The 23,765-nt window shown below is 41.1% G+C and overlaps 2 protein-coding genes across 8 annotated transcripts in view; one reads left to right on the top strand and one right to left on the bottom strand.

Annotated features, from left to right (window-relative positions):
* MCPH1 (microcephalin 1) overlaps nucleotides 1-23,765 on the bottom strand; it is a 237,460-nt gene that overhangs the window by 103,663 nt on the left and 110,032 nt on the right. The window lies entirely within an intron of this gene.
* The window catches only part of ANGPT2 (angiopoietin 2), a 63,945-nt gene that overhangs the window by 23,517 nt on the left and 16,663 nt on the right, over nucleotides 1-23,765 (top strand). Inside the window, exons 2-5 of one of the 2 annotated variants that reach the window (XM_002818775.5) lie at nucleotides 8,588-8,743; nucleotides 13,393-13,514; nucleotides 19,568-19,800; nucleotides 21,007-21,134. In XM_002818775.5, the coding sequence (XP_002818821.1) occupies nucleotides 8,588-8,743; nucleotides 13,393-13,514; nucleotides 19,568-19,800; nucleotides 21,007-21,134 (639 nt within the window). Of the gene's footprint in view, nucleotides 1-8,587; nucleotides 8,744-13,392; nucleotides 13,515-19,567; nucleotides 19,801-21,003; nucleotides 21,135-23,765 lie in introns of both variants that reach the window. The other variant, XM_009243516.4, reaches the window with a different exon arrangement.

Raw genomic sequence — 23,765 nt, 5'->3', positions numbered from 1 at the left:
AACCCCCAGGCCATACCCAGGGACCTTGGCTCCAAGCTGCCTCGGGACATCCATGGGAGCTTCCTCAGCACTCTCCCAAGCACAGCTCCAAAACTTGGGACATGAATGCCCACTGGGCTCCACCTGCCCCCTGGGGCCAGCAGTCCCCATTCTCGCCCCAGGTGGATGTTCTGAGACACTGTCCCAGGGCTCCTTGGGAGATCCTGTGGGGCTTCTTACCAGCCAGCGCGGCAGTGGCTGCCTGAGTCCACGTGTGCGAACCACCCTGCCGCGCCCCTGCCTCCCGCGCCTGTCCTGCATGGCTGCGCTCTGGGACCACTGCCTAAATAAACTTCCTGCATGCCTGCCTTTGTCTCAGGCTCTGCTTTTGGGGAAACCCAAGCTAAGGCAGTGTGAGAATCTGGTGAGAGAGAGGTACACACACATACACACAGAGAAGCATTTTGTCATTGGAAGCTGCTGTAACTATTCTTGCTGTGTATATATCTATATATGCAGATGTGGCCTGACAACGTCTGTTGCACTGTATTTGCTCCTCGGCTTCCAGGAATCTGTGCAAGTGTCAGGGATGCATAACGTGCCATGAGGCTGCACGCTCGCAGACATCTGGGTAAATATATATGTGCCCTATGAGACCTCTAAAAGACACTCATGTAAAATGTGACACCTTTTGCATATGAAATGCCCAAAGAGATTTCCACGAGGTTACTGCACCAGTCTCATTCAACTTACATATATTGAAAATGCCTGCTAGTGATGAGAAACAGCCACTCTATCAGTAGAAAATAACTGGAACATTTCGAAGGGAAAAGCACATTTCTTTCTCAAATTTTGGAGTAGTGGTGAGGGAAACACACAAACAGGTAAAGTGATATGAATATATGTGGAAAAACATCTTCAAATATATGTGAAAAAAATTAATGCAAAGAATATGCAGCTGCACTCACAGAAGAGCAAAGCAGATAGGATTTGCCAGAGCACAGACACACTGGTACACTCAAATTATTGTAGGGTGTATCTGTCCACGGGAGGAGAGGCATGGACTATTAATGTTAGAATGCCACCAGCTGAGGCCCGCAAACTTATTTCCTACTACATCTTGGAGTTTATAGTGGCCAAAAGTGAACTTTCAGTCTCCTATACTAGCAAAAGTAGGAAAGGGGTTGGTTATCTAGATAAAGTGTCAGAAAGTCACTCATAAATTATTAAATGGCTGGGCACGGTGGCTCACACCTGTAATCCCAGCACTTTGGGAGGCCAAGGTACGCAGATCGCCTGAGGTCAGGAGTTTCAGACCAGCCTGGCCAACATGGCGAAGCCCCATGTCTATTAAAAATACAAAAATTAGCCAGGCATGGTGGTGTGCGCCTGTAACCCCAGCTACTTGGGAAGCTGAGGCAGGAGAATCGTTTGAACCAGGAAGGCAGAGGTTGCAGTGAGCCAAGATCGCGCCACTGCACTCCAGCCTGAGCGACAGAGCGAGAGTCCGTCTCAAAAAAAGACAACAAAAAATTACGAATAGAATAAAGCAAAAAGGCTAGATCAGAATAGATCCATTTCAGGAAGTGCTTAAAAGACCCTATGTGGGCAGGTGTCCATGTGGTCAGGGCAGGTGAAGGCAAGTGTGCTCCCTAAGAGAAGCCACAAGACCCACCAGGAAATTGGCACCAGAGGCCAGGCTTCCCTCCCTCGGCCTTTAGCTTTTGCCTCAATTTCTAGGGCCTTACAATGAACGTGAAGAAAAGGCCAAGACTATAAAAACAGTCAACAGATGGCAAGTAGCTTTGGCATGGGCTTTTCTAGGTTCTAGAAATTCAAGTCTGGCATCAATATACGGAGAAAACTTGCTTCCCACGTCACAGGGCATGTGAACATCACCTCTCACTGTGGGTACTGTGCCTGCCCCCAGGCTCTGGCGAGGGTTTTAGGAGGACAAAGTGCTGCCCAAAACCTGCATCTCCCAGCCTTTCCCTCTTTAGACTCAGCCTCTGCCATGAAGTACTGCTGAGTACACAGCTGCTTAGGCAGCAAAATCTCCAGAATAAAAACACACACACAAAAGCCCAACTCTAAAAGGAGGGGGAGGAGAGCCCAGTTTTGCCACTTTTCTGTCTGGAGACCTCAAATGATGTTTCAGAGTTTCCTCATGACAGGGAACCAAGAACATTAGGTCAAAAGCCTCCCAAACAGAATATCCCTGGATTTAATAATCTTACACTCAAGTTTTCAAACTAATTGTAAGAGCGGATGTTTTGCTTGTTGTTACTAGGGTGTATATGTAGAATGGTTGCAGAGTTTCAGGATTCTATTCACTCTTCATCAAGCAAGCAAGAACATTAACCTATTGTCTGTGGAGATTTAAAACGAAACGACACAAATACAAAATGGTTTTGATATCAAAATGAAACACAAAATGAGTATCTTTGCTGAGGGCATACAATGGGGGATGGTAGGACCTGAGGAGGAAGAGAAGACTCAAGGAGGAGATACAAAGGCGGCAGTGGTATGAGGCCGCTGGGCAGCTGGGACAGCCAAGGACCGTGCGCGCCCAGGTCTGAGGCCCACAAGATCAGGGGCGCCAGTCAGGAAGCGGTGTGTGTCTTAAAAAGAAGGAATCTGGACCTTATCCTCAGGCAAACCTGCAAGTGAAGAAAGTGAGCTGCGGTCACCAGCTTTGCATGTGGCTTCCTCATTCTGACAGTGGGATGAAAGGAGAGCAGCTGGGGGATGCATGGCCAGCGAGAGAGAGGGGACAGTGGACCCTGGGTGGGAAGATGGGATCATGGGGGATAGAAAGCGTGTATGTGTGTGTGTAAGACAGGTGGCTGCAATATCTTACTTCTAAATAGAAGTGGGCAACAGTAAAATGTTTCCAAGGAAATCTCAAATTATTTGTGAATTTACTAGAAAAATACAAGGGTTTACTAGAAAAATGGAAGGGCTGGGTGGGAAGATAGATGGATCATTGGGATAGAAAAATGTGTATGTGTGTGTGACAGATGGTTACAAAATCCTATTTCTAAATTGAAATGGGCAACAGTAAAATGCTTCCAAGGAAATCTCAAATTATTTGTTAATTTACTAGAAAATTCAAGGTCCTTAGACCCTGTAATTAATTAGTTTTTGGCCACCTTAGGTCACTCAGATGGACAAAAACTAATTAATAAAAAGGTCTAAGGACCTTGAATTTTATTTAAATAGAAACGATCTCTCAACCAGCATCTACAGTTGGTGAGAAATCAACATCAGAATCTCCAAGTTGGGGATAGTTTTCATATATTATCTATGTTTTCCTTTACTGAGCCAATTTCAAGATTTCTTTTCTTTTGGTATAAAAAATAATGATGACAATCTTGGTGAGAAGGAAGATAGCCAGATAAACTTTTAAATGTGTAATCAATCTGCCACAGTTGCCTCACAAATGGACCTATTTTTCCTGTCAAATTTGATCATTCAAAACGTTGTGGGAGTAATAAAAAACTTCAGAACATATTTTGCACTAAAATATATATATATTAGTGTAAACATATATATATATATATGTTGCGTTAAAATATTTCATTCTGGTTGCTTGAGCTTCGATGTGTTGCCAAGTTTTAAAGACTATGTCTGGGGCGCAACTCTTTTAGCAAATCAAATAACACTGAGCAGCAAACCATGCAGCTAGAAGGACTGCTGTGGCCCTCAGTGTTAAACTTGCATAACTCACTTGAGTTCTGAGAAAGGAAGAAAAGCACAAGGTCCCACACTTTGCCGAGTGTGTCAACCATCAAGAAGAGGACAAAATGAACACACACCGTCCTTGCACACATATACAGCGGGACCTATTCAGACACGTGTGCCCACAGATCACGCTCATGGCATAATCCTCTTCAGATATGAAGGCGATGGCAAACATTCCTGCAAAACATGAATATGTTTCACATGCTATGCATGTGAAATTGGAAAGAGCTGGGTCCCCTCCCACGGGAGGTTCAAGTATCTTGGAACTGTTTTGATGAGAGCAGTTCGGTGCAGATGACAGGGATGGGAAACATTCTCCAAAGGCAAGTGGAGTTTGGTGCTGCCAGTGGAGGATGGCTTATTTACTGGGTTGGTTTTTTTTTTTTTTTTTTCTTGTACTAAGACTTCCTTACACTTAGAATGGAATTTCATATTTCTGGGCAGGTTTCTATATTTCTGGGTTTCAGTCACAGCCAGTAAAAATAAGACAGATACTAAACAGAAAGACATTCTAGGACAATAAACTAGAAAATAACTAATTCATCAAGGTCAAGAGACAGGGAAATTTCAAGGTCCGCCTATCCACGTGGATGAGCCAGATGGCTTTGTTTCTAGGTTTGTTCTCATTATCCTTGATATGTGGTGATTTATGGAAAGGCTACATTAAATTGGAGATCTTTATTTGGAAATGTTCACTTTTATACTATATGATGGACATCCATAGTCTTTCTGTATCTCTAAAAATTACTACTAATCTTTGGAAGAAAACACAGATTCTTTTCTCAGGATGCTCCCAGAAGATAGAATTGGCATTGGTCATCTCTAATTCTGGGCTTTTCTGGTGGTAAAAATGGCCCTCCACTGAGGGGTGGGTGGTCTGTCTGTTTTCTTAAGGCACTGTGAAGCCTGGAATTGGAAGGCATACTCAAGCCAATTTTGAGATATATCACTTTTGGCTCTTAAAAGGCTGGAAAAGTATGAAGCGGCCCTGGGTTGAACTAACATTTTGCTGAGGGTCATTCCAGGGCTCAGCACTGCATCCACCTGTGCTGCTGCGAGGCACCTGGAATCCCGAGACAGCGATTCCCGTACAGCACAGACAGTGCCGGCAACCAAGAAACACTATCTACCGTTACTGTGGCTGTTCCTGTTGCTAGTGTTTCTGGGGCTAAATATACAGTATTCTTCCTTGTTTTTAAAGAGTACCTGACTGTCACATCATATATTTCTCTTAAAACCTTAATTTAATGACATCAAGAGTAAGAACATAAGTATTTTTATTTTTAATTTTATTTTTTATTTTTTGAGACAAGGTCTCACTCTGTCGCCCAAGCTGCAGTGCAGTGGCACGATCATGGCTCACTGCAGCCTTGATCTCCTGGGCTCAAGCAGTCCTCCCACCTCAGCCTCCCCACTACCTGAGACTACAGGCACGCACCACCACGCCAACCTAATTTCTTTTTTTGTATTTTTTGTAGAGATGGGTTTCACCATGTTACTCAGCCTGGTCTCAAACTCCTGAGAGCAAGCAATCCTCCTGCCTCGGCCTCCCAAAGTGCTGGGATTACAGGCATGAGCCATCACGACTGGCTCAAATATCTTTTTAAATCAACACAAAATATCTACTACTGGATATTTTTGTTTCTGTTCCATTCTTCTCCCAAAGACTTCAATTAATTAGCAGTGCAGTCAGTATCATACAGAATTTTCTTTTATTTAAATGATACACGCTTCAAGAGCTGTATATATTTATAGACACTATATACATATATGCTATATACCTATCTGTATATACACACATCGTGTGTATTTGTAATTTGCTTTTATGTAAGATTAACATAAATAGGCACACATTATCTCACCCACTGTGAACCTACACTTAGTCATCCTGAATAGCTAAAAAGTAGCAATTTAAAAAGGATCTTGCATTCTATTGTTTTTATGTTTAGAAAACAATATGGCAGGTTAAGAAATTTTATTTTTTAAAATTGGGCCTGTATATGTCTTTCAAAGTTCCTAAGTTTAATTTCAAATTGGAATTTGACTTTAAGTTTTCAATTATAAACAATCCTCTCATATCTCTGGAGAGTTGCAAACACATCTGACTCAGTAGCTCTAGAAATGGGGGAAGGCAGTATTAGAGGATTCATTTTCCCTCTCTGGTTGTATGATTTAGAGTGACAAAATACAATAATTTTTATTTAGCTCTTAAGTACTGAAATCAAGAAGGAGGTTAAGACTTTTTATTTATACCACTTTGTAAATTATTATTTCTGAGTATGGGCTTAAACTAAACTCCAGCTGGAGTCTATCTCTATAGTTCCAAGCCTCCCAGAATGAAACTTGTTAAATATTATCTTGGCTGGGGTGGTGTGAGGAGTAACTAAGACAGTGCCTCTGGGTGACACACAGCTTTAACTGCAACCTCAAAAATTCCATTACTCCCATGGGGATGAGCAGAGGGGACAATTACGAACTGCTATTTATGGCTTCCTTTAAATAGTTTATTTCAATCACAAAAGTTACAGTTTTATAAAGGCAGGGGAGGAAGGAGAAAGAATGAATTAAGAAAGATCACACACACTAAAAAGCCTGAGCTAGCTCTGAGAAAGGGTTAATAAGATTTCAGAGTCTTCACATTTTATGAAGCCTATAATAGAGATGGTTGCTGGCCTGCCGGGTATCAGTGACTGATTTTTTATTTTTTAATTTTTTAATTTTTTTTAATAGTGGTCTACTCTGTTTTGATTCATATGGAAAAGTAAAGGCTTCAGCCAGACGTGGTGGCTCACACTCGTGGTCCCAGCACTTTGGGAGGCTGAGGCGGGTGGATGGCTTGAGTAACATTTCAACAAAATGATTTTACACATGCTTGGAGCTCTAGTACAACTGTCCCTTGATATCTGTAGGGGACTGATTCCAAGATCCCCGAGAATACCAAACTCCACGATGCTCAAGCCTCTTCCGTAAAACAGGGTAGATCTGCATATAACCTATGCACATCCTCTCGTATACTCTAAATCATCTCGAGGTTACTTAGAATACCTAACACAACGTCAATGCCATGGAAATAGTTGCTATACTGTATTGCTTTGCAATTTTTGTTTTTTATTGTTGTATTGTTATTTTTTTTTTTAAATATATTGATGGTGTGGTTGAACTCGTAGATGTGGAGGCCGCAGATGGAGGGCTGACTGTGCCTCTCATGCATCCTGCTCATCTGACCCATCCAATATCCACGGGAGAACGACTGCCAGGGAGGCAGCCTTAGTGACCAGGCTGAGGGGCATGCAGGGAGCTGGGAGCTCAGAGAAGTGCGGCAGAGTCGATGGCGAGGGGGCATCGGAAACAGTAAACTTATAGTTCCAGCCTAATCCTAAAACCATCTGATACCAGTCACAAGACACAATCTATGAAATGCATCAACAAAGAAGCTCTAAGAGAGAAACTCTACCCTTCCCACCCTATTTTCCTACTCTTAAAGACAGAAAGCACAGAATTATTTAGTGGTTAACATTTTGGGGGAAATCATGTTTGGTGACTGACTCCACGAATGGTTTCTCTATAAAGAATTTCAAGTTTTTAAAGGAAGGCACCAGAATCAGTTTTAAAATCATCTTTCAATTATTCAGTGTAATAAAAAATGTTTGTTACACTGTGTGAAAAGGAAGAAAACATGGTTTCTGCACTCACGAGCTTATACTTTGGACCAGTGAATGGAATAATGGTTCCCATCATTAGATTATTAAAAAAAAGAAGAAGAAGAAGAAAAGAAATTAAATGCTAAGTATCTGGAGTTACGCATACACAATGACTTTAAAAACATAGCTTAACTCCTCTTTAAGACACTCCTCTGACCAACCAGAAACCCTGTTTTACATATGAGGAAACTAGGGTCCCAAAAGGTTAAGCAACTTTCCTAGAACCAAGGCTATAAAGCAGAGGGCAGGCTTCCTTGGCTCCAAGCCCAAAGGCTCTTCCCACGTACCGAGCTGTCTTGCAGTTACACATAATCATATAGTTTTACTGCCATAGACAGGGATAGCTATACCAATGGCAGTGAAATGAGCTTCTTCCTTCTCTTGTGCTTCAGTTAATGCTAAAATTAGTCGGCATGAGGCATGATCATCATCTTTAGTAACTGAGAGAGAGAAGAACCAGCCCATGGCACGTTAGGTGATAAATGGACCAAGGTGGGATTAAAAGTTTGCTTGATACATGAAATGACAAAATTGTGAAAAATGCATACATGTTAGGAAAAATTTAATAGGTCGAATGAACTCAATATGGAGGAATGTGGGGAAGACCCCACAGAATGTGGAACTGAGTGGTGATTCTGTAGGTTAAGAGGAAAATCAAAAGGGTGCTCCTCTCCTTATACGTTGTCTTAGAGTGTCTTCTCAAGTCTATGTGGAGAAACCAAAAGTCTAGAATGTGAGAGAAATAGTGATGCTTCTTTGTATCAAATTATCATTTCCTGCACTGCATGGTCAGAGTTGCAGCTGGGTAGGACAGACACAACCCCACGGTGGCAGCACCCAGCAGTCCCTGAGGCTGCCCTCGCCACCCTCTGTGGCCCGCCACGACGTGGACTTCTAGAGGAACACAGAAGCAACCAGTAGCTTGTCTCCCTGCTTTACATGATGTGACTAAGTTGCCAGATTTTGCATAAAAATAAAATCACACCGTATTTTCCTGCTAATGATAAAAAAAATAGTAAGATTCCAAAAGGAAGGCAAGGTACAAGTCTTTTAATAGATTTTTTTTTTTTTTTTTTAAAGATAGAGAGGAGATGACAAACATTTAGGAATCAGGTTTCCGGTCATTTGACTAATGACTGCCTTCTAACACTGTTCTTTTCTAGCTTGAGAATTATATCCAGGACAACATGAAAAAAGAAATGGTAGAGATACAGCAGAATGCAGTACAGAACCAGACGGCTGTGATGATAGAAATAGGGACAAACCTGCTGAACCAAACAGCGGAGCAAACGCGGAAGTTAACTGATGTGGAAGCCCAAGTAAGTAATGCCACATAAAGCACACGGTGTCCCCACAGCTAGAGACTAGCATTCAGTCACATCAGGAGCTTCCTCAATGAAGGCATGAGAAACTAAAGAAAGCACTACCACAGGAGAAAAGGAAAGAACTGATAAGCAATTAAGGATGTATGGCTGCTTATGAATTTAAAATCAGTAAATCTGTTTTTGTTTTTAAAACTGAGGTTAAATTTCATGTGTTCTATCTACTGAAGACATCTGAGTCATTTCCATGCCACGTATCCCTGACCACTACAAGATGAATACTCCCTCTGTCTTCCTGGTGCTTTCTGGACTCTGGGGATCATTTTCCATTTCTAAGTCCTAAAGTCTTTGAACATTCGAGAAATGAAAAGCACTGAGGCAGAGAGCTAGAAACTCTGGCCTTAAATCTAACTCTTGAGTTAAGATAAAACCTGAATCTCAACCGCTAACACAGCCTGCGGAAGGAGTTTATGGAGAAGGAGACAAGTGGGACAGTGAGAAGCGTCCGGCCACATAAAAGATGGTGCACGCCCGAGCAAGAGCCCTGAGCGCTGCCATGGCTCCAGGTCCGCCACTAACCAAATAAATGCATCAGAATGAGGCACTCACCTTTTCTGGGCCTCAAATAAGATAAAGGGTTGGGCCAGACAAGTGATTGCTAAGTTCTCTTTCCACTGTGAGATTCTATGATTTAGTGATTAATAATAACAGAAAGAAGACTGAAATAGTAAACTAGTGGCCAGGCACAGTAGCTCACACCTGTAATCCCAGCACTTTGGGAGGCCGAGATGGGTGGATCACCTGAGGTCAGGAGTTCGAGACCAGCCTGGCCAACATGGCGAAAACCCGTCTCTACTAAAAAATACAAAAAAATTAGCCAGGCGTGGTGGCGGGCATCCGCAATCCCAGCTACTTGGGAGGCTGAGGCAGGAGAATTGCTTCAACCCAGGAGGCAGAGGCTGCAGTGAGTTGAGATCGCGTGCCACTGCACTCCAGCCTGGGCAACAGAGTGAGACTTCAACTCAAAAAAAAAAAAAAAGAAAGAAAGAAAGAAACTAGTACAATAACAGCAAAATAGGAAATTTTCAAAAGAAGAAAATTCACCCAGAGTCACACTAAACGATGCAGAACATGAGACCCAGCAAACGGCCTGGGTGGGAAAGGGAAAAGCTGCTATTAGCAGTACAAATGCAGACACTCCAGGCTCAAGGCCGTGGTCGTGAGTCTCAGCGGCCAAGCCCGCTTTCTGACTCCTCATCCTGGCTTCTTTACATGCTTTTGAAGTCAGTGCCTTCTTACTCTGGGCTATAAGGAATGCTTTTAAAAAAAAGAGCAGATTTAAGTGAAACAATCCCCACTTCATATTATTCCTAAATGCTACTTCAGCTAAAAGGATCAAGAAATGCTAGACGTCAGCCAGGAGAGGACGTGAGAGGGGACATGCCATAAGCCCTGCCACTCTCGTAAGACTCATTCTAGAAGGGCACAGCTGTTCTTTCATTGTCTTCCTAAAAATGATTGGATGAGTTAAAACAGTAGTGAAATGATAGACAAACAAAAGACTTTCAGTTAAGAGAATAGAATAACAAATTACTTGATTACCAGGTCTTTCCACAATATCAGAACAGTTCAGGAAAAACATACATACATATTTCACATAATGGATCATAAGGTACTAAAAATTTAAATCCTAGGAAGTAATAAAAACTAAAGATTTAAAAGTCAATATATCAATATATATCTACAGTCAATTATTATTAGGTTGGACCAAAAGTAACTGCAGTTTTTGCCATTACTTTTTTTTTTTTTTTTTGAGACAGAGTCTCACTGTGTTGCCCAGGTTGGAGTGCAATGGTGCGATCTCAACTCACTGCAAACTCCATCTCCCAGATTCAAGCGATTCTCGTGCCTCAGCCTCCCGTGTAGCTGAGATTACAGGTGCAGCTACCACACCTGGCTAATTTTCTGTATTTTTAGTAGAGACAGGGTTTCACCATGTTGGCCAGGCTGGTCTCGAACTCCTGACCTCAGGTGATCCACCTGCCTTAGCCTCCCAAAGTGCTGGGATTACAGGCATGAGCCACCGTGCCTGGCCACCATTACTTTCAATGGCAAAATTGCACCAACCTATTAAAATCAATTAGTAATGATTAAGTCACATGCCCCACCTTTTGATAGTAAGACTGATGGGTAATTTAGTAGCTCATCCAAAAAATGTCCCATAAGCATTTTAAAAATATAACATTTCTTATATTTTAAAATAATAGTTAGATCCAAGCATGGGAGCTTGGCAAAAATTTAAAAAAATAAAAAATAATAATAGTAATGAAAAAGTGTTAGGACAGAGCAGCAATGCAAACCTTGCTACATCCTATAGAGGTCAGAGACTTCATAGCATTTAATGTACTTGTGTTGGGTCATATGGTTTAAAAAAAAATGCCTATTGTGAAACTAGATATCATGTTATCCAGGATAACAGGAAAATAAGAAAACAGATGGAAAGTAAACAGTTTTTCCATGTAAAGCCCAACTGAACACATGAAAATGGCTGAGCCAGCTTGCTCAGATCTATAATCCTAGCACTTTGAGAGGCCAAGGTGTGTGGATCGCTTGAGCTCAGGAGTTTGAGACCAGCTTGAGCAACATGCTGAAACCCCATCTCTACCAAAAAAAAAAAAAAAAAGAAAAAAAAAATTAGCCGGGCGTGCTTGTGTGCACTTGTAGACCCAGTTACTTGGGAGGCTTAGTGAGGTTACAAGAAGTGCTTAAGCCTGGGAGGCAGAGTCTGTAGTGAATCGATATGGTGCCACCGCACTACAGCCTGGGCAACAGAGTGAGACCCTGTCTCAAAAAAAAAAAAAAAGAAAAATGGCTGAGCTTAAGGAAGTCCACAAAGAGACTGAATTATGTACCCACTCTGTTTGAAGGCATTTGCTGAGCAGTTACTGATTTTGTGAAATAGACTTAAATTCAAATATGAAAATTTCTGATTAGAAGCAAGATTCTCCAGGCCTGTCAGAATGACAGACGATCAAATTGAGCAACAATGGGTGGCTGGAGGTCTCATATCTTAAAGGGAATGACAGATCATTACCTGGCCTGGGTAATTTACAGTCCCCTGCAGATGGAGGCCTTCAGGCTGGTCCGGTGGTTTGATGCTCCCCAGAAAAGTGATGTGAAAAACGGTTACAATTACTATTGTGCCAATCACGACTTATATGCCATCCTTCCCTGCCTCCCCACCAAATGTTAGTCATTTTATAACCCTTATGAATTAAGTAGCAGACACAATTTCCCAGTTCCTTTTAGAAATAACCAACATAGAATGTTTGGACTCAAAGACGACGTAGGCCAAATCTATATTCCAGGTGTTAATATTAAAACCCAAACAAAACCTTATGTTGGCCAAGGACTTTATTCTCACAGAAGACTTTTTGTGATAAGAACTAAACCAGCTCTAAGGATAAGACCATCCCTGAAACCCATGCTGTGGACCAGCCAAGGCTCCTGCAAATGCCATAAAGACACCAGCAAACAATGATTCTTTCAAGGTCCCCGGTTCCTTGGCAACAATGCTGACTGACATTTGCATGTGATATCACATCCTGAATAAGCATGACGTGGAGGAAGTGAGTAATCGATTCTTCCTGCTGAACGACAGCCAGGCGCTAGAGAATCCACGGGAGAGCGGCACTGCTCATGCCACACAGTAGGTCACAAAGGCCCACACAGCAAGGCTGAGGCTCCGCTTCACGCTCGCGCTATATGGCTTCGATTGGTTCAAACAAGTTTTAAAACAGGAAGGAGAAATGGCAAGAAGAAATAAAAGTCGAAACAAGTGGTGACAAATGAGGAAATGCCAGGCTAAAAATTATCTATATTTTTATATAATGGAGGCATGTGACTTCCCATCTGTCTAGTGACAAATAAATATGAGAATAGCATTTTGTTTTCAGCAAAGGGAAAATACTTTTGACCTATGAAATATGACCATTTTATACTCCTACTTGTCTCATTGTATGAAATAAAATATGGCAGACTAGAAAAATAACATTTATTATTTGACACAAACCCCGTTGTCCAGAACTACTACTCACTTTCCAAAATAGAGACGTAACGGCCGGGTGCAGTGGCTAATGCCTGTAATCCCAGCACTTTGGGAGGCCGAGGCGGGTGAATCACTTGAGGTCAGGAGTTCCAGACCAGCCTGGCCAACGTGGTGAAACCCCATCTGTACCAAAAATATAAAAAATTAGCTGGGTATGGTGGTACGCACCTGTAATCCCAGCTACTGGGGAGACTGAGGCAGGAGAATCACTTGAACCCAGGAGGCGGAGGTTGCAGTGAGCCGAGATCATGCCACTGCACTCCACCCTGAGCAATGGAGCAAGACTCCATCTTAAAAAAAAAAAAAAAAAAAAAATAGAGACATGGGGAAAAGAGCAAAAAGGTTTAACACACTCAGATGTGATCTAAGACACTGAGCCTTTTCTGAAAATGAAAAATATGCCAAAATAAGATACTTGGGTTAATAAATAATGTTTTTGTTATGTTTTCCTGTAGCTTGGGTACTTTAATGAAAAGGAAGTTAGAAAGTTAAACTAATTAAAAAATAATTAATAGGAACTTCATTTTGTTACATTTAGGTATTAAATCAGACCACGAGACTTGAACTTCAGCTCTTGGAACACTCCCTCTCGACAAACAAATTGGAAAAACAGATTTTGGACCAGACCAGTGAAATAAACAAATTGCAAGACAAGAACAGGTAATAACAGTACTAAAACATTTATAATTCAGGATTGCACACTTTTCAGATAAGAAAGTCGGTCTCAAATGATGAATTATCAGAATGGTGAGTTTCTTCATGTCTAGTGTAAGCGTCAGAAACCTCATGAGGGAGGAGAAGGGAGAGGGCTTGGAGAAAATTCCTGCACAGGCACAGATCTCCTAACACAGTCCTGAATTTTACCTTTCATTCCCCGGTCCCTTAAAGATCCTCCTACAGTAATCCTCCAAACCCCGCCTCAGTATTACACATGCTAATCTATTTTAAAAATACAGCTAGTGTTGTGGAGTCAAAGAACCACTGGCCCAGGCACTTTATTTCAGTATTAACTTGACCAAGATCCTTTGCCCTTGGGGACTTAGCTTCATTCAATGCAGATAGTCTATAGTATGAAAGCTACACTTACACTGTAAGCCAATGCACTTGTTATGATCCAATGCTTCCTCTTCAAACACACGATAAAGTAAAACCAAAAATATTAAACATGATTATATTAATATTTAAATAAAATACAGAAAAATCTCAAGATCAACAATAGAAAAAAAAATTGTAGGTGACAGGTGGGGACTGTTTTCATAGGTCTGTTCCACTTGAGACAAAAGAGGATAATTTTATGCACATACCTGATGTGCCCATTTCCTTGTTTTTAATCAAGACATGTATATACATCATGGAACATGGCTATAACAATATATCCTATTTGACAATTTAAATAATTCTTTTTTCTAATCAAAAATGATAAACTTCTTGTTCAATAATTGTTCTTTACTGTTAATCAAGAACTAAGCTGAAATAATTCTTTCTGTCCTTTGGATACCAAGTCATTATTGATTTAGGGTTTTGAAAAGCAAATAGATTTTTAAAATTCAAATATTTTTCTTTCATGTTTCAGATTTTTCCTCTACAAATAGTAAATGAACATTTGAGACCAATCATTGAGATATAACAATCCTGCTAATTTCATTTTCTTTTCTGTGTTTTTTTTTTTGAGACAGGGTCTCACTCTGGTTGCCCTGGCTGGAGTGCAGTGGTGCCATCTCAGCTTACTGCATCCTCAACCTCCTGGGCTCAGGTGATTCTCCTATGTCAGCCTCTGAGTAGCTGGGACTACAGGCATGTGTCACACACCCAGCTGATTTTTTTATTTTTATTTATTTTTTTTAGTAGAGATGAGGTTTTGCCATATTGCCCAGGCTGGTCTCAAACTCCTGAATTTAAGCTGTCTGTCCACTGCAGCATCCTAAAGTGCTGGGATTACAGGCATGAGCCACCGTACCTGGCATCATTTTCTTAAAATAGTCTTACTTAGTAATGTTCTCTTCAAAATGCTGCAGTGATTCCCGGAACACATGGGAGCTGGAGATTACTTTTCTCTTGCCTGTTATACAATGATGTCCGTGACAAACCTAGGATATGTCCAGTTTGTAGAACACACCCTAATACTGAATACTGTTTCCCCACTTGGGTTTCAAATTTAGCATGCTACAATGCTAAAACTACCAATTTGGGTCAATTATGTCCCCCAAATATCATCTTTGCAAATATTTGTCAAATCATATTGGCTTTCAACTATGCCTATAGAAGAATAAGCTTTTTCTCATCAGCTATAGAAATCATATTTTTTTTGTCACAGATATGAAAGGAAATAAAAAGGTTTTTTTCATCAACAGCTATAAATAATAAAAAAAGAAAATAGTGTTGATGATTTTACAGGTGTATGAGTTCTGCATGCTGTGTTTTCTACCTTAAATTCTGACTGGCCTATGATTTTATTTGCAAGAATATCATTACAAAAATATGCAAATGGTATTTCACACTGGACAAACCACATTTTAAATAATCTTTTATAATTCCCCAAAAGTGCAATTGCATTCTTTATAGAACAGATTCAAGCCAGGCACAGTGGCTCATGCCTATAATCCCAGCACTTTGGGAGGCCAGAGTGATAGGATTTCTTGAGGAGTTTGAGTCTAGGCAGGGCAACATAATGAGAACTCATTTCTACAAAAAATTAAAAAATTAGCCAGATGTGGTGGCACACACCTGTAATCCCTCCTATTTGGGTGGCTGAGGCAGGTGGATCGCTTGAGCCCAGGAGTTTGATACCAACCTGGGCAACAAAGAGAGACCCCATCTCTCCAAAATTACATACTAATTTACAATGATCAGGGAGCTGGAATACATTTAAGAGCTACAATTGCATATCTAATAATTATTATTAATACTGATTGTTATTGCTTATGGGCGACACATGTAATGGGTAGCCAGTTCCTTGGCTGGTTAATATTGTTTGCAGGGTTAAAGATTCAGAAAATGTTACTGTCAAAAAAAGGTGGATTTACAGATCATTCGAACTAAAAGTGGCCCGAGAGGTCATCTAATCGAATGCCTTCATTTTACATAGAGCTTTATTTAGATAGATATTCACCCAGACAGACATGCACATGAGGTCCACAGCAAGATGGCTGCCCATGTGACACAGGAAGCCATGTGCAGAGGTGGGATTCCCAGCCCAAGGCTCCTTCCTTTCGCCTGAAGGTGCTCATGACACCAAAGGTGACTTCTCAGGGTCTCCATTTTCTCTTCAGTGAAACCATGACCTTCATATGCATTCCCTGTGATACCTTCTATTTACAGACCTTACATGGCCACAAGGGTAGTTTTTCCTCAAGGGAGACATTCACAGCCTTGTCTTTTTAGCTTGATGATGTGAAGACCATCAAAACATCTAAATTTCTGCAGTCTTAAGACTAGGGTTCATGATGCTTTCATTTCTTGATTTTTCTCCAAAACCCTAAAAAACACCTTGTACATGGTAGGGGTTCAATACATCTCTGTTAAAGATAAACGTTAGGTAAGACGTGATCTGAACCCAACTATCACTCAGTGAAACATGCACGTCAATTTCACATGCTTTTGGTTCCTAGGAAAGTAAGTGCAAAGTGATTCAGGAGGCTTTAGATAATTCACAGCAGTGTTAAATGGCCGGTTCAAGGTTTCTTTATCAAGCAGGTGGGAAAATAACTTTTCTCTGCTCTTCATATGCCCTCTCAGAAAAGCTAGTGAAATGTATAGAATATTTCACCAGCTTCTAATGTGACATTAACAGAAGCTGTGGTAACTTGTTAGTAGACAGAAAATAATTCTGAAACATAAAGATACCATCACTGATATATTTCATTATTAAATAAGATAGCTGACTTATACAGGACTCAAAAAAGGGAATATGAGGTCCCCTTCCTTTAAAACAAAACTTGGCAATGTGCAAATTCACGTGTACTAAACTTTATATTGGAAGGAAAATGTCAGAGAGAGGAATCTGACATCTGGTCACTGTTTTTCTATTTTTAAAAGTGTCTATATTTTGAAAGCTTTATTTACTGGCTTTGTACAAACAAAATGAAGATATTAAACATCTTTAGTTGCTGCTTTTCCTGCAGTTATCACAGAAAGCCTCTTAAGGTGCTGAATAATGTAGTGTCAGGCTATCCAATTTTCCTCTTGTATCTTATTAAAAAAAAAAAAAAATGCCAGCCAGGCACAGTGGCTCATGCCTGTAATCTCAGCACTTTGGAAGGCCGAGGCAGACGGATCAGGAAGTCAGGAGTTTGAGACCAGCCTGGACAACATAATGAAACCACGTCTCTACTAAAAATACAAAAAATTAGCTGGGCGTGGTGGCATGCCTGTAATCCTCACTACACAGGAGGTTGAGGCAGGAGAACTGCTTGAACCCGGGAGGCGGAGGTTGCAGTGAGCTGAGATCGCGCCACTGCACAACAGCCCAGGCAACAGTGCAAGACTCCGAGACTCCATCTCAAAAAAAAACAAAAAACAAAAAACAAAAAAAAAACCCTGCCAAGTACCTTGACTGTGCATGTCTTTGAGTTTGTTCCTGTGAAACAGTTAACATTCTCAAATACATAGTCTCTACTCTCTTAGATTTGTTTTCTCTGGCTTAATGGACAGGAACTATTTTTAGTTTAAAAGTGGTATGCTCTTCATTGAACATATTTATAGTAACGTATGTTTATAAGTTGAAATTAGAAAGACAAACTATATAACCATTAATAAAATATCTTAGGACTTACATGGCATAATTTTACCAGCTCTCTAAATAATTTTTAAAAAGCTTTTCGGCCAGGCGTGGTGGCTCATGCCTGTAATCCCAGCACTTTGGGAGGCAGAGGTGGGTGGATCACGAGGTCGGGAGATTGAGACCATCCTGGCTAACACGGTGAAAGCCCATCTCTACTAAAAATACAAAAAGTTAGCCTGGCATGGTGACACACGCCTGTAGTCCCAGCTACTCGGGAGACTGAGGCAGGAGAATCGCTTGAACCTGGGAGGGGGAGGTTGCAGTGAGCCGAGATGGCACCCTTGCACTCCAGTCTGGGTGACAGAGCGAGACTCCTTCTCAAAAAAACAAAAAAAAAGCCTTTCAAGGGCCTGGCTCATATATTAACTGTTATGTATTAAGTACATGCGATAGCGCTGGTTAGATTTTTTAGAGAAGGAACAGGGCCACATTAAAAGAAGGAGAGAAGCAGATTTCAGAGTCAGAAAGTTCTGGGATTGGATTCTGCCCCTGCCACCTGCTGTGTGTGACTTTAGTTATGTGATTCATTATTCCTACATTTCTTTTCTTTTTTTTTTTTTTGAGATGATGTCTCGCTCTGTTGCCCAGGCTGGAGTGCGATGGCATAATCTCAGCTCACTGCAACCTCCACCTCCTGGGTTCAAGCAGTTCTCCTGCCTCAGCCTCCTGAGTAGCTGGGATTACATTCATGTGCCACCACACTTGGCTAATTTTTGTATTTTTAGTAGAGACAGGGTTTCACCATGTTGACCAGCCTGCTCTCGAGCTCCTGGCCTCAAGTGATCCACCTGCCTCAGCCTTCCAAAGTGCTGGGATTATAGGCGTGAGCCACTGAGCCCGGCCCTCAATGTCCCTAAGTTTCAATTTCCTCATTGGAAATGGGAATAATAATGTCTATATTAACGTTAACAAACATTCATTGAGTGTTACTGTGTGGCAGGCGCTAGTCTAAGCATTTACATTTTTTTTTCTTTTTTTTTTTTTTTTTTGAGACTGAGTCTCACTCTGTCACCCAGGCTGGAGTGTAGTGGCGCGATCTCGGCTCACTGCAAGCTCCGCCTCCCGGGTTCATGCCATTCTCCTGCCTCAGCCTCCGGAGTAGCTGGGACTACAGGTGCCCGCCACCACGCCCGGAGAATTTTTTGTATTTTTAGTGGAGACGGGGTTTCACCGTGTTAGCCAGGATGGTCTCGATTTCCTGACCTCGTGATCCACCCGCCTCGGCCTCCCAAAGTGTTGGGATTACAGGCGTGAGTCACCGCGCCCGGCCAGCATTTACATTTTAAAACTCATTTGTTCCTCACACCAACACCATGACCTAGGTAATATTATCCTAATTTACAGGTGAGGACATTAATGCATAGGGTGACTAAGTAAACTGGTCCAAGTCGCAGGGCTGGTAAGCCAGGACTTGAGTCTGGGAGAAGTATTCACCTCCCCATGAAGCAGTATTTCTCACATAGCATTAAGTGCTATTATTATCATTAGGATTAATATTAAAATATAAATAGTTTAGGAGAAAGCTAATATCCTACCCAAAGGTCCAGCCCAGTTGAAACTCTTCCTTCTCAAAAAAGCACTTCATGAGCACTAAGCTTGAAAGAGCAGCACCCTTCTTCTGAGTGCTTTAGCATCTAATACAAGTAACACCCATGTCCCACCTATCCTGGGCCAGATGGGGTACCTTTTCTTGTGTGTATACATAAGTCTGCATGTACATACATATATGCTTATACGTTTACATATATACACACATTTATATATCTAATCTTCTCAGCAAGTTTCAGAGATTCCTTAGGGCTCTGGTAACATCTTATTACTTTATAACCACTACAATATCTTAACAGAGTGCCTTGGAGAAGTAGAGATTCAATAAATATAAAATATTTCATTAGAATAGCCTTCACTAACTAACAATTCTTTTCTTTACAAGTTTCCTAGAAAAGAAGGTGCTAGCTATGGAAGACAAGCACATCATCCAACTACAGTCAATAAAAGAAGAGAAAGATCAGCTACAGGTGTTAGTATCCAAGCAAAATTCCATCATTGAAGAACTAGAAAAAAAAATAGTGACTGCCACGGTGAATAATTCAGTTCTTCAAAAGCAGCAACATGATCTCATGGAGACAGTTAATAACTTACTGACTATGATGTCCACATCAAACTGTAAGTTTACATATCATGCTTTCTTCAGCGTTAATAACCGTTAGTCAGTAAAACTCTCAAGACCAAAAAATTCTCACCTTTCAGAAAACGCACTATTTCTCATATATTTCATATGAAATATCTACCAATTAAAATGAAGGAAGAAGAGAAGGGGAAATATATGTTATACTAATTATTATGAAGCAAACACCCCAAACATACTTTTGATTCATGGCAGTAAAGAGCCTACTTTTAGTTAGTTCCATCATTAATTAGAAGGATGAGACTGGGCAAATTACTAAACCACAGCAGATATTAATTTATTTAGGTTTTACATGGGAAAAATAATATCAGACCCATGGGATGGTGATTAAGATTAAATGAGATAATACTCTCAGTGAGTGGCATAAACTGGCACTTAAGAGATGCTAGTTCCCTTATCTTGCCAGGTTCTTAAGCACATTTTGCCTTCCTTATTATTGTTTTACTTTGCAGTGTCTCTTATATATTGGAGGGAAGGGCCAGGTGTGGTGGATCACGCCTGTAATTCCAGCACTTTGGGAGGCTGAGGCAGGCAGATCACTTGAGGTCAGGAGTTCGAGACCAGCGTGGCCAACATGGTGAAACCCTGTCTCTACTAAAAATACAAAAATTAGCTGGGCGTGGTGGTGGGCACCTGCAATCCCAGCTACTTGGGAGGCTGAGGTAGGAGAAACAATCACTTAAACCTGGGAGGAGGAGGTTGTGGTGAGCTGAGATGTATCACTGCACCACACTATGTCCTCAGTGGGATAATGGCCTGAAGGGACAGGCAACAGGGTCATGATACAGATAACAGTGTTTAGGGACATTCTTTTTAAATTCTTCCATACTAAGTTTACCCTATTCTACTCAAGATGAAAGATCTTCAAAAGTAATAATTTAATTTATGTGATTGTGAAGTACTTTCATTACATGTAATTGATGATCAGCAAAGGAAGTTTGGATTATTTGAAGTATTTTAATTACATGGAATTAATGACCAAAAAGTAAGTATTAATCTTTTGAGAATTAAGAAGAAAACAGGCTGAAAGGAAACTTTCTAGAAACGTTAAAAAAGTGGTACAGCCTTTTGCTTACTTAAGATTTCCAAAGTAATAAAACTCACCAAATGATTGGGTCTTGAAATAACAAGTGTTTGTCTTTTCATGAACTCCATTTAAACACCTTACTATTTTTTAAAAGCAGCTAAGGACCCCACTGTTGCTAAAGAAGAACAAATCAGCTTCAGAGACTGTGCTGAAGTATTCAAATCAGGACACACCACGAATGGCATCTACACGTTAACATTCCCTAATTCTACAGAAGAGATCAAGGTGAGGTATTCGTCCCCTTACTAACGCCCGGGCTCTAGGCAGGCCGCTTTAGAGAGTGAGGAACCAGAGAGCCCAAGTCTCTCCCCAAAGATCTTCCCCAGCCTCACACAGTACAAAGCCGTAGTTACTGGGCAGCTACCTCGCCTAGAGTGCTTGCCAAGGGCTCTCAGTTCCGCTGCTGTGCAGAAATACAGAAGCTGCATATGAATGATGTATAAACGTCTATCTTATCTTCGGCAAGAAATACATTCTCCTTGCATTTTGCTTGAATAACGCATACTGTCAGTTGTTTTTCCTGAGGTGTCAGACTCATTTCCCTAATTTTAAAGAAAGTTATCTTCCAAAAACTGAAGGCCGAATAACCATAGTGCATCAGCCATAGAGGTTTCATGAAATTAATAACTTCTACTGCCATGCCAAAGTCATTTTTCAGTGATATTATTGTTCCTTTCTTTTTTGTGTGTGACTGCATAGTGACTTGTACAGTTTGCTACTGCTGCCCTGACTCACACGAGGATGGTAGCAGTTTTACCCACCATGGTTTCTGCTCTATCTGAGCAAACGCTAACACAGTGCCACAGACCAGTGGCGTCTTAGCATCGTGAAAACAGTTTCAACCTGTGGACTTGCTGACATGGTCTGGGGGACACGCAGGATTCTGAGGTCCACACCATGAGAACCGCTGGGGCAGGCGATTCTAACCTCATCTAACGCAGTGTAGAAGACTCGAAACACACCACAAAGACAGTGTTCATTTTCTTCTCAAGCAGGGGAGTTCACTTCAAGGCATATGTCCAATTACTGCATGTAACTTGAGTGGACGGTCAGTACTCACAGCAGGCAAAGCCACAATACAGCTTACCTCAGTCATTCCTAGTTCTGAAGCCTCACTCAGAGAGCCTGACTCCTGAAGGTGCTTTGGGGACACTGAACTTTAGATAAGGGGAAAAAAAAAAAAAAAAAAAACAACTCTTCTGGAGAATATTTCAATGTGGCGTCTCTTAAACATTTGATAGGGCAGAATGATATTACATGAGAATCAGTGTGGTGAAGTGTTATGTAACTACTGGATAACTGTATATACTAAATGTCTATAAATATGTCTGCATATAAATGTAAAAGCAGCTACATATTGAACCAACACAAATAACTACAGAGAATACACTGGATACTGAACCAAAATGGAAATTTTCAAGGCTCCTGGAAGTATTATCTCTTTAAACTGAGTATTATCCTAAGTATTTAACACAGTATCAAAGAAAAATACTTTAAAAATACAAGCATTAGGGTTTTAAAGGCCTGGAACTTGAAATAGTAACATGTATCTTGATTATAAACGGAAAAGATAAATATTGTGCTATTCAACATAATGCTTTCCAAAGAAACCCTTCTAATTCATTCATGCTGTGTTAAATCAACCCTGAAAATTAGTTAATGTCCCTAACGCCCTAGAAGCCATACAACAAGGAAGGAAGGGAACAAACCCACAAACAACACAGTCTGCTGCAGATGAAAAGGCAACGAACAGACTCTAGGCTAAGCCTTTCAATCTCTTCTGCTATCTGGTTTTCATGACAGTTCTGTGCATGCCATTGTCTGTCACCAGATGTTGGCGTGTTCTTGGCCTGGGGACAGGAGTGTCAAGAGGGGGACAGAGGATGCATGTGAAACGGGGATGCCATGGACACTGATGCAGAGGGACAGCCGCTAACCATGCAGCCCCATCACATTGTTGCATCTATGTTTCTCAGCCTAAGTGCAAGCTTCCCACCCCAGTGCACTGTCCCACCCCACGGCCCCCAGAATAACTGAAATATTCTGCAGAAAGATGAAAATATATAGTACTCTGGGATTATATGAGCCTCAGGTCATGGTTGGAAACATTAGGATTTATATTCCCTTTAAACACTTGCGGTAAAAGAAACTCATTTACACAGCAGGGAACAATAAGCTTTCAAAAACCTCAATTTCCTCATCTCGAAAAATAAGTGGTGTCAATTGTTACCTCTAAATTCCCTTCCAGACTTAAGACTCCATAACTCACAATCTGATCCAGGGAGAGATAGACAGACTTGGATGTAAATTCTGGCTCTGCCATTTGTGGCTCCGGGCAAGTCATTTAACCTTTCTGAGAGCTCAGTTTCCCCATCTGTAATACAACAATGATACCCTCAGCCTTGGGGGTTATGACAACACAGGGACAGCCGCTGGGGTAGAACCTCGGACAGTAAATGGGAGTGGTCACCATTTTCACTGCCTTCAAAGACTACCAGACAACTTCTCTGCCTGGCAGGGGACCCGATTCTGCCCTGGTTTATCTAATTCAAGAAAAGAAGGTTCAACTGGTCTTTGAGCAGATCTTTTCCTAAAAAGGCCAAGATGTTGCAGCTTTAGTTTTGAAAAATTCATTAGGTTCTTGTACGAGAGAGAGACTGCAAGATGGCATTTATCAAAAGCATGTATGCTTTTGCTAGAGACATGGTCACTTCCTTCCCTAAATTTCACAGGACACCTGACTCCTAATGTTTGTCTCTATGGTTTGCTATTTAACCCGTCACTTAATCATTGCCTCAGAGTTGAAGCAAGTCAAGTATTATTTGCTGAAAAACATCAAGCTTTATAGAAAGATAT

This window comes from Pongo abelii, chromosome 7, assembly GCF_028885655.2.
Source record: "Pongo abelii isolate AG06213 chromosome 7, NHGRI_mPonAbe1-v2.0_pri, whole genome shotgun sequence".
In the NCBI taxonomy this organism is placed as follows: Eukaryota; Metazoa; Chordata; class Mammalia; order Primates; family Hominidae; genus Pongo; species Pongo abelii.
Note: the sequence above shows the minus strand (reverse complement) of the source record. Positions and strands in the feature narration are given on the sequence as shown.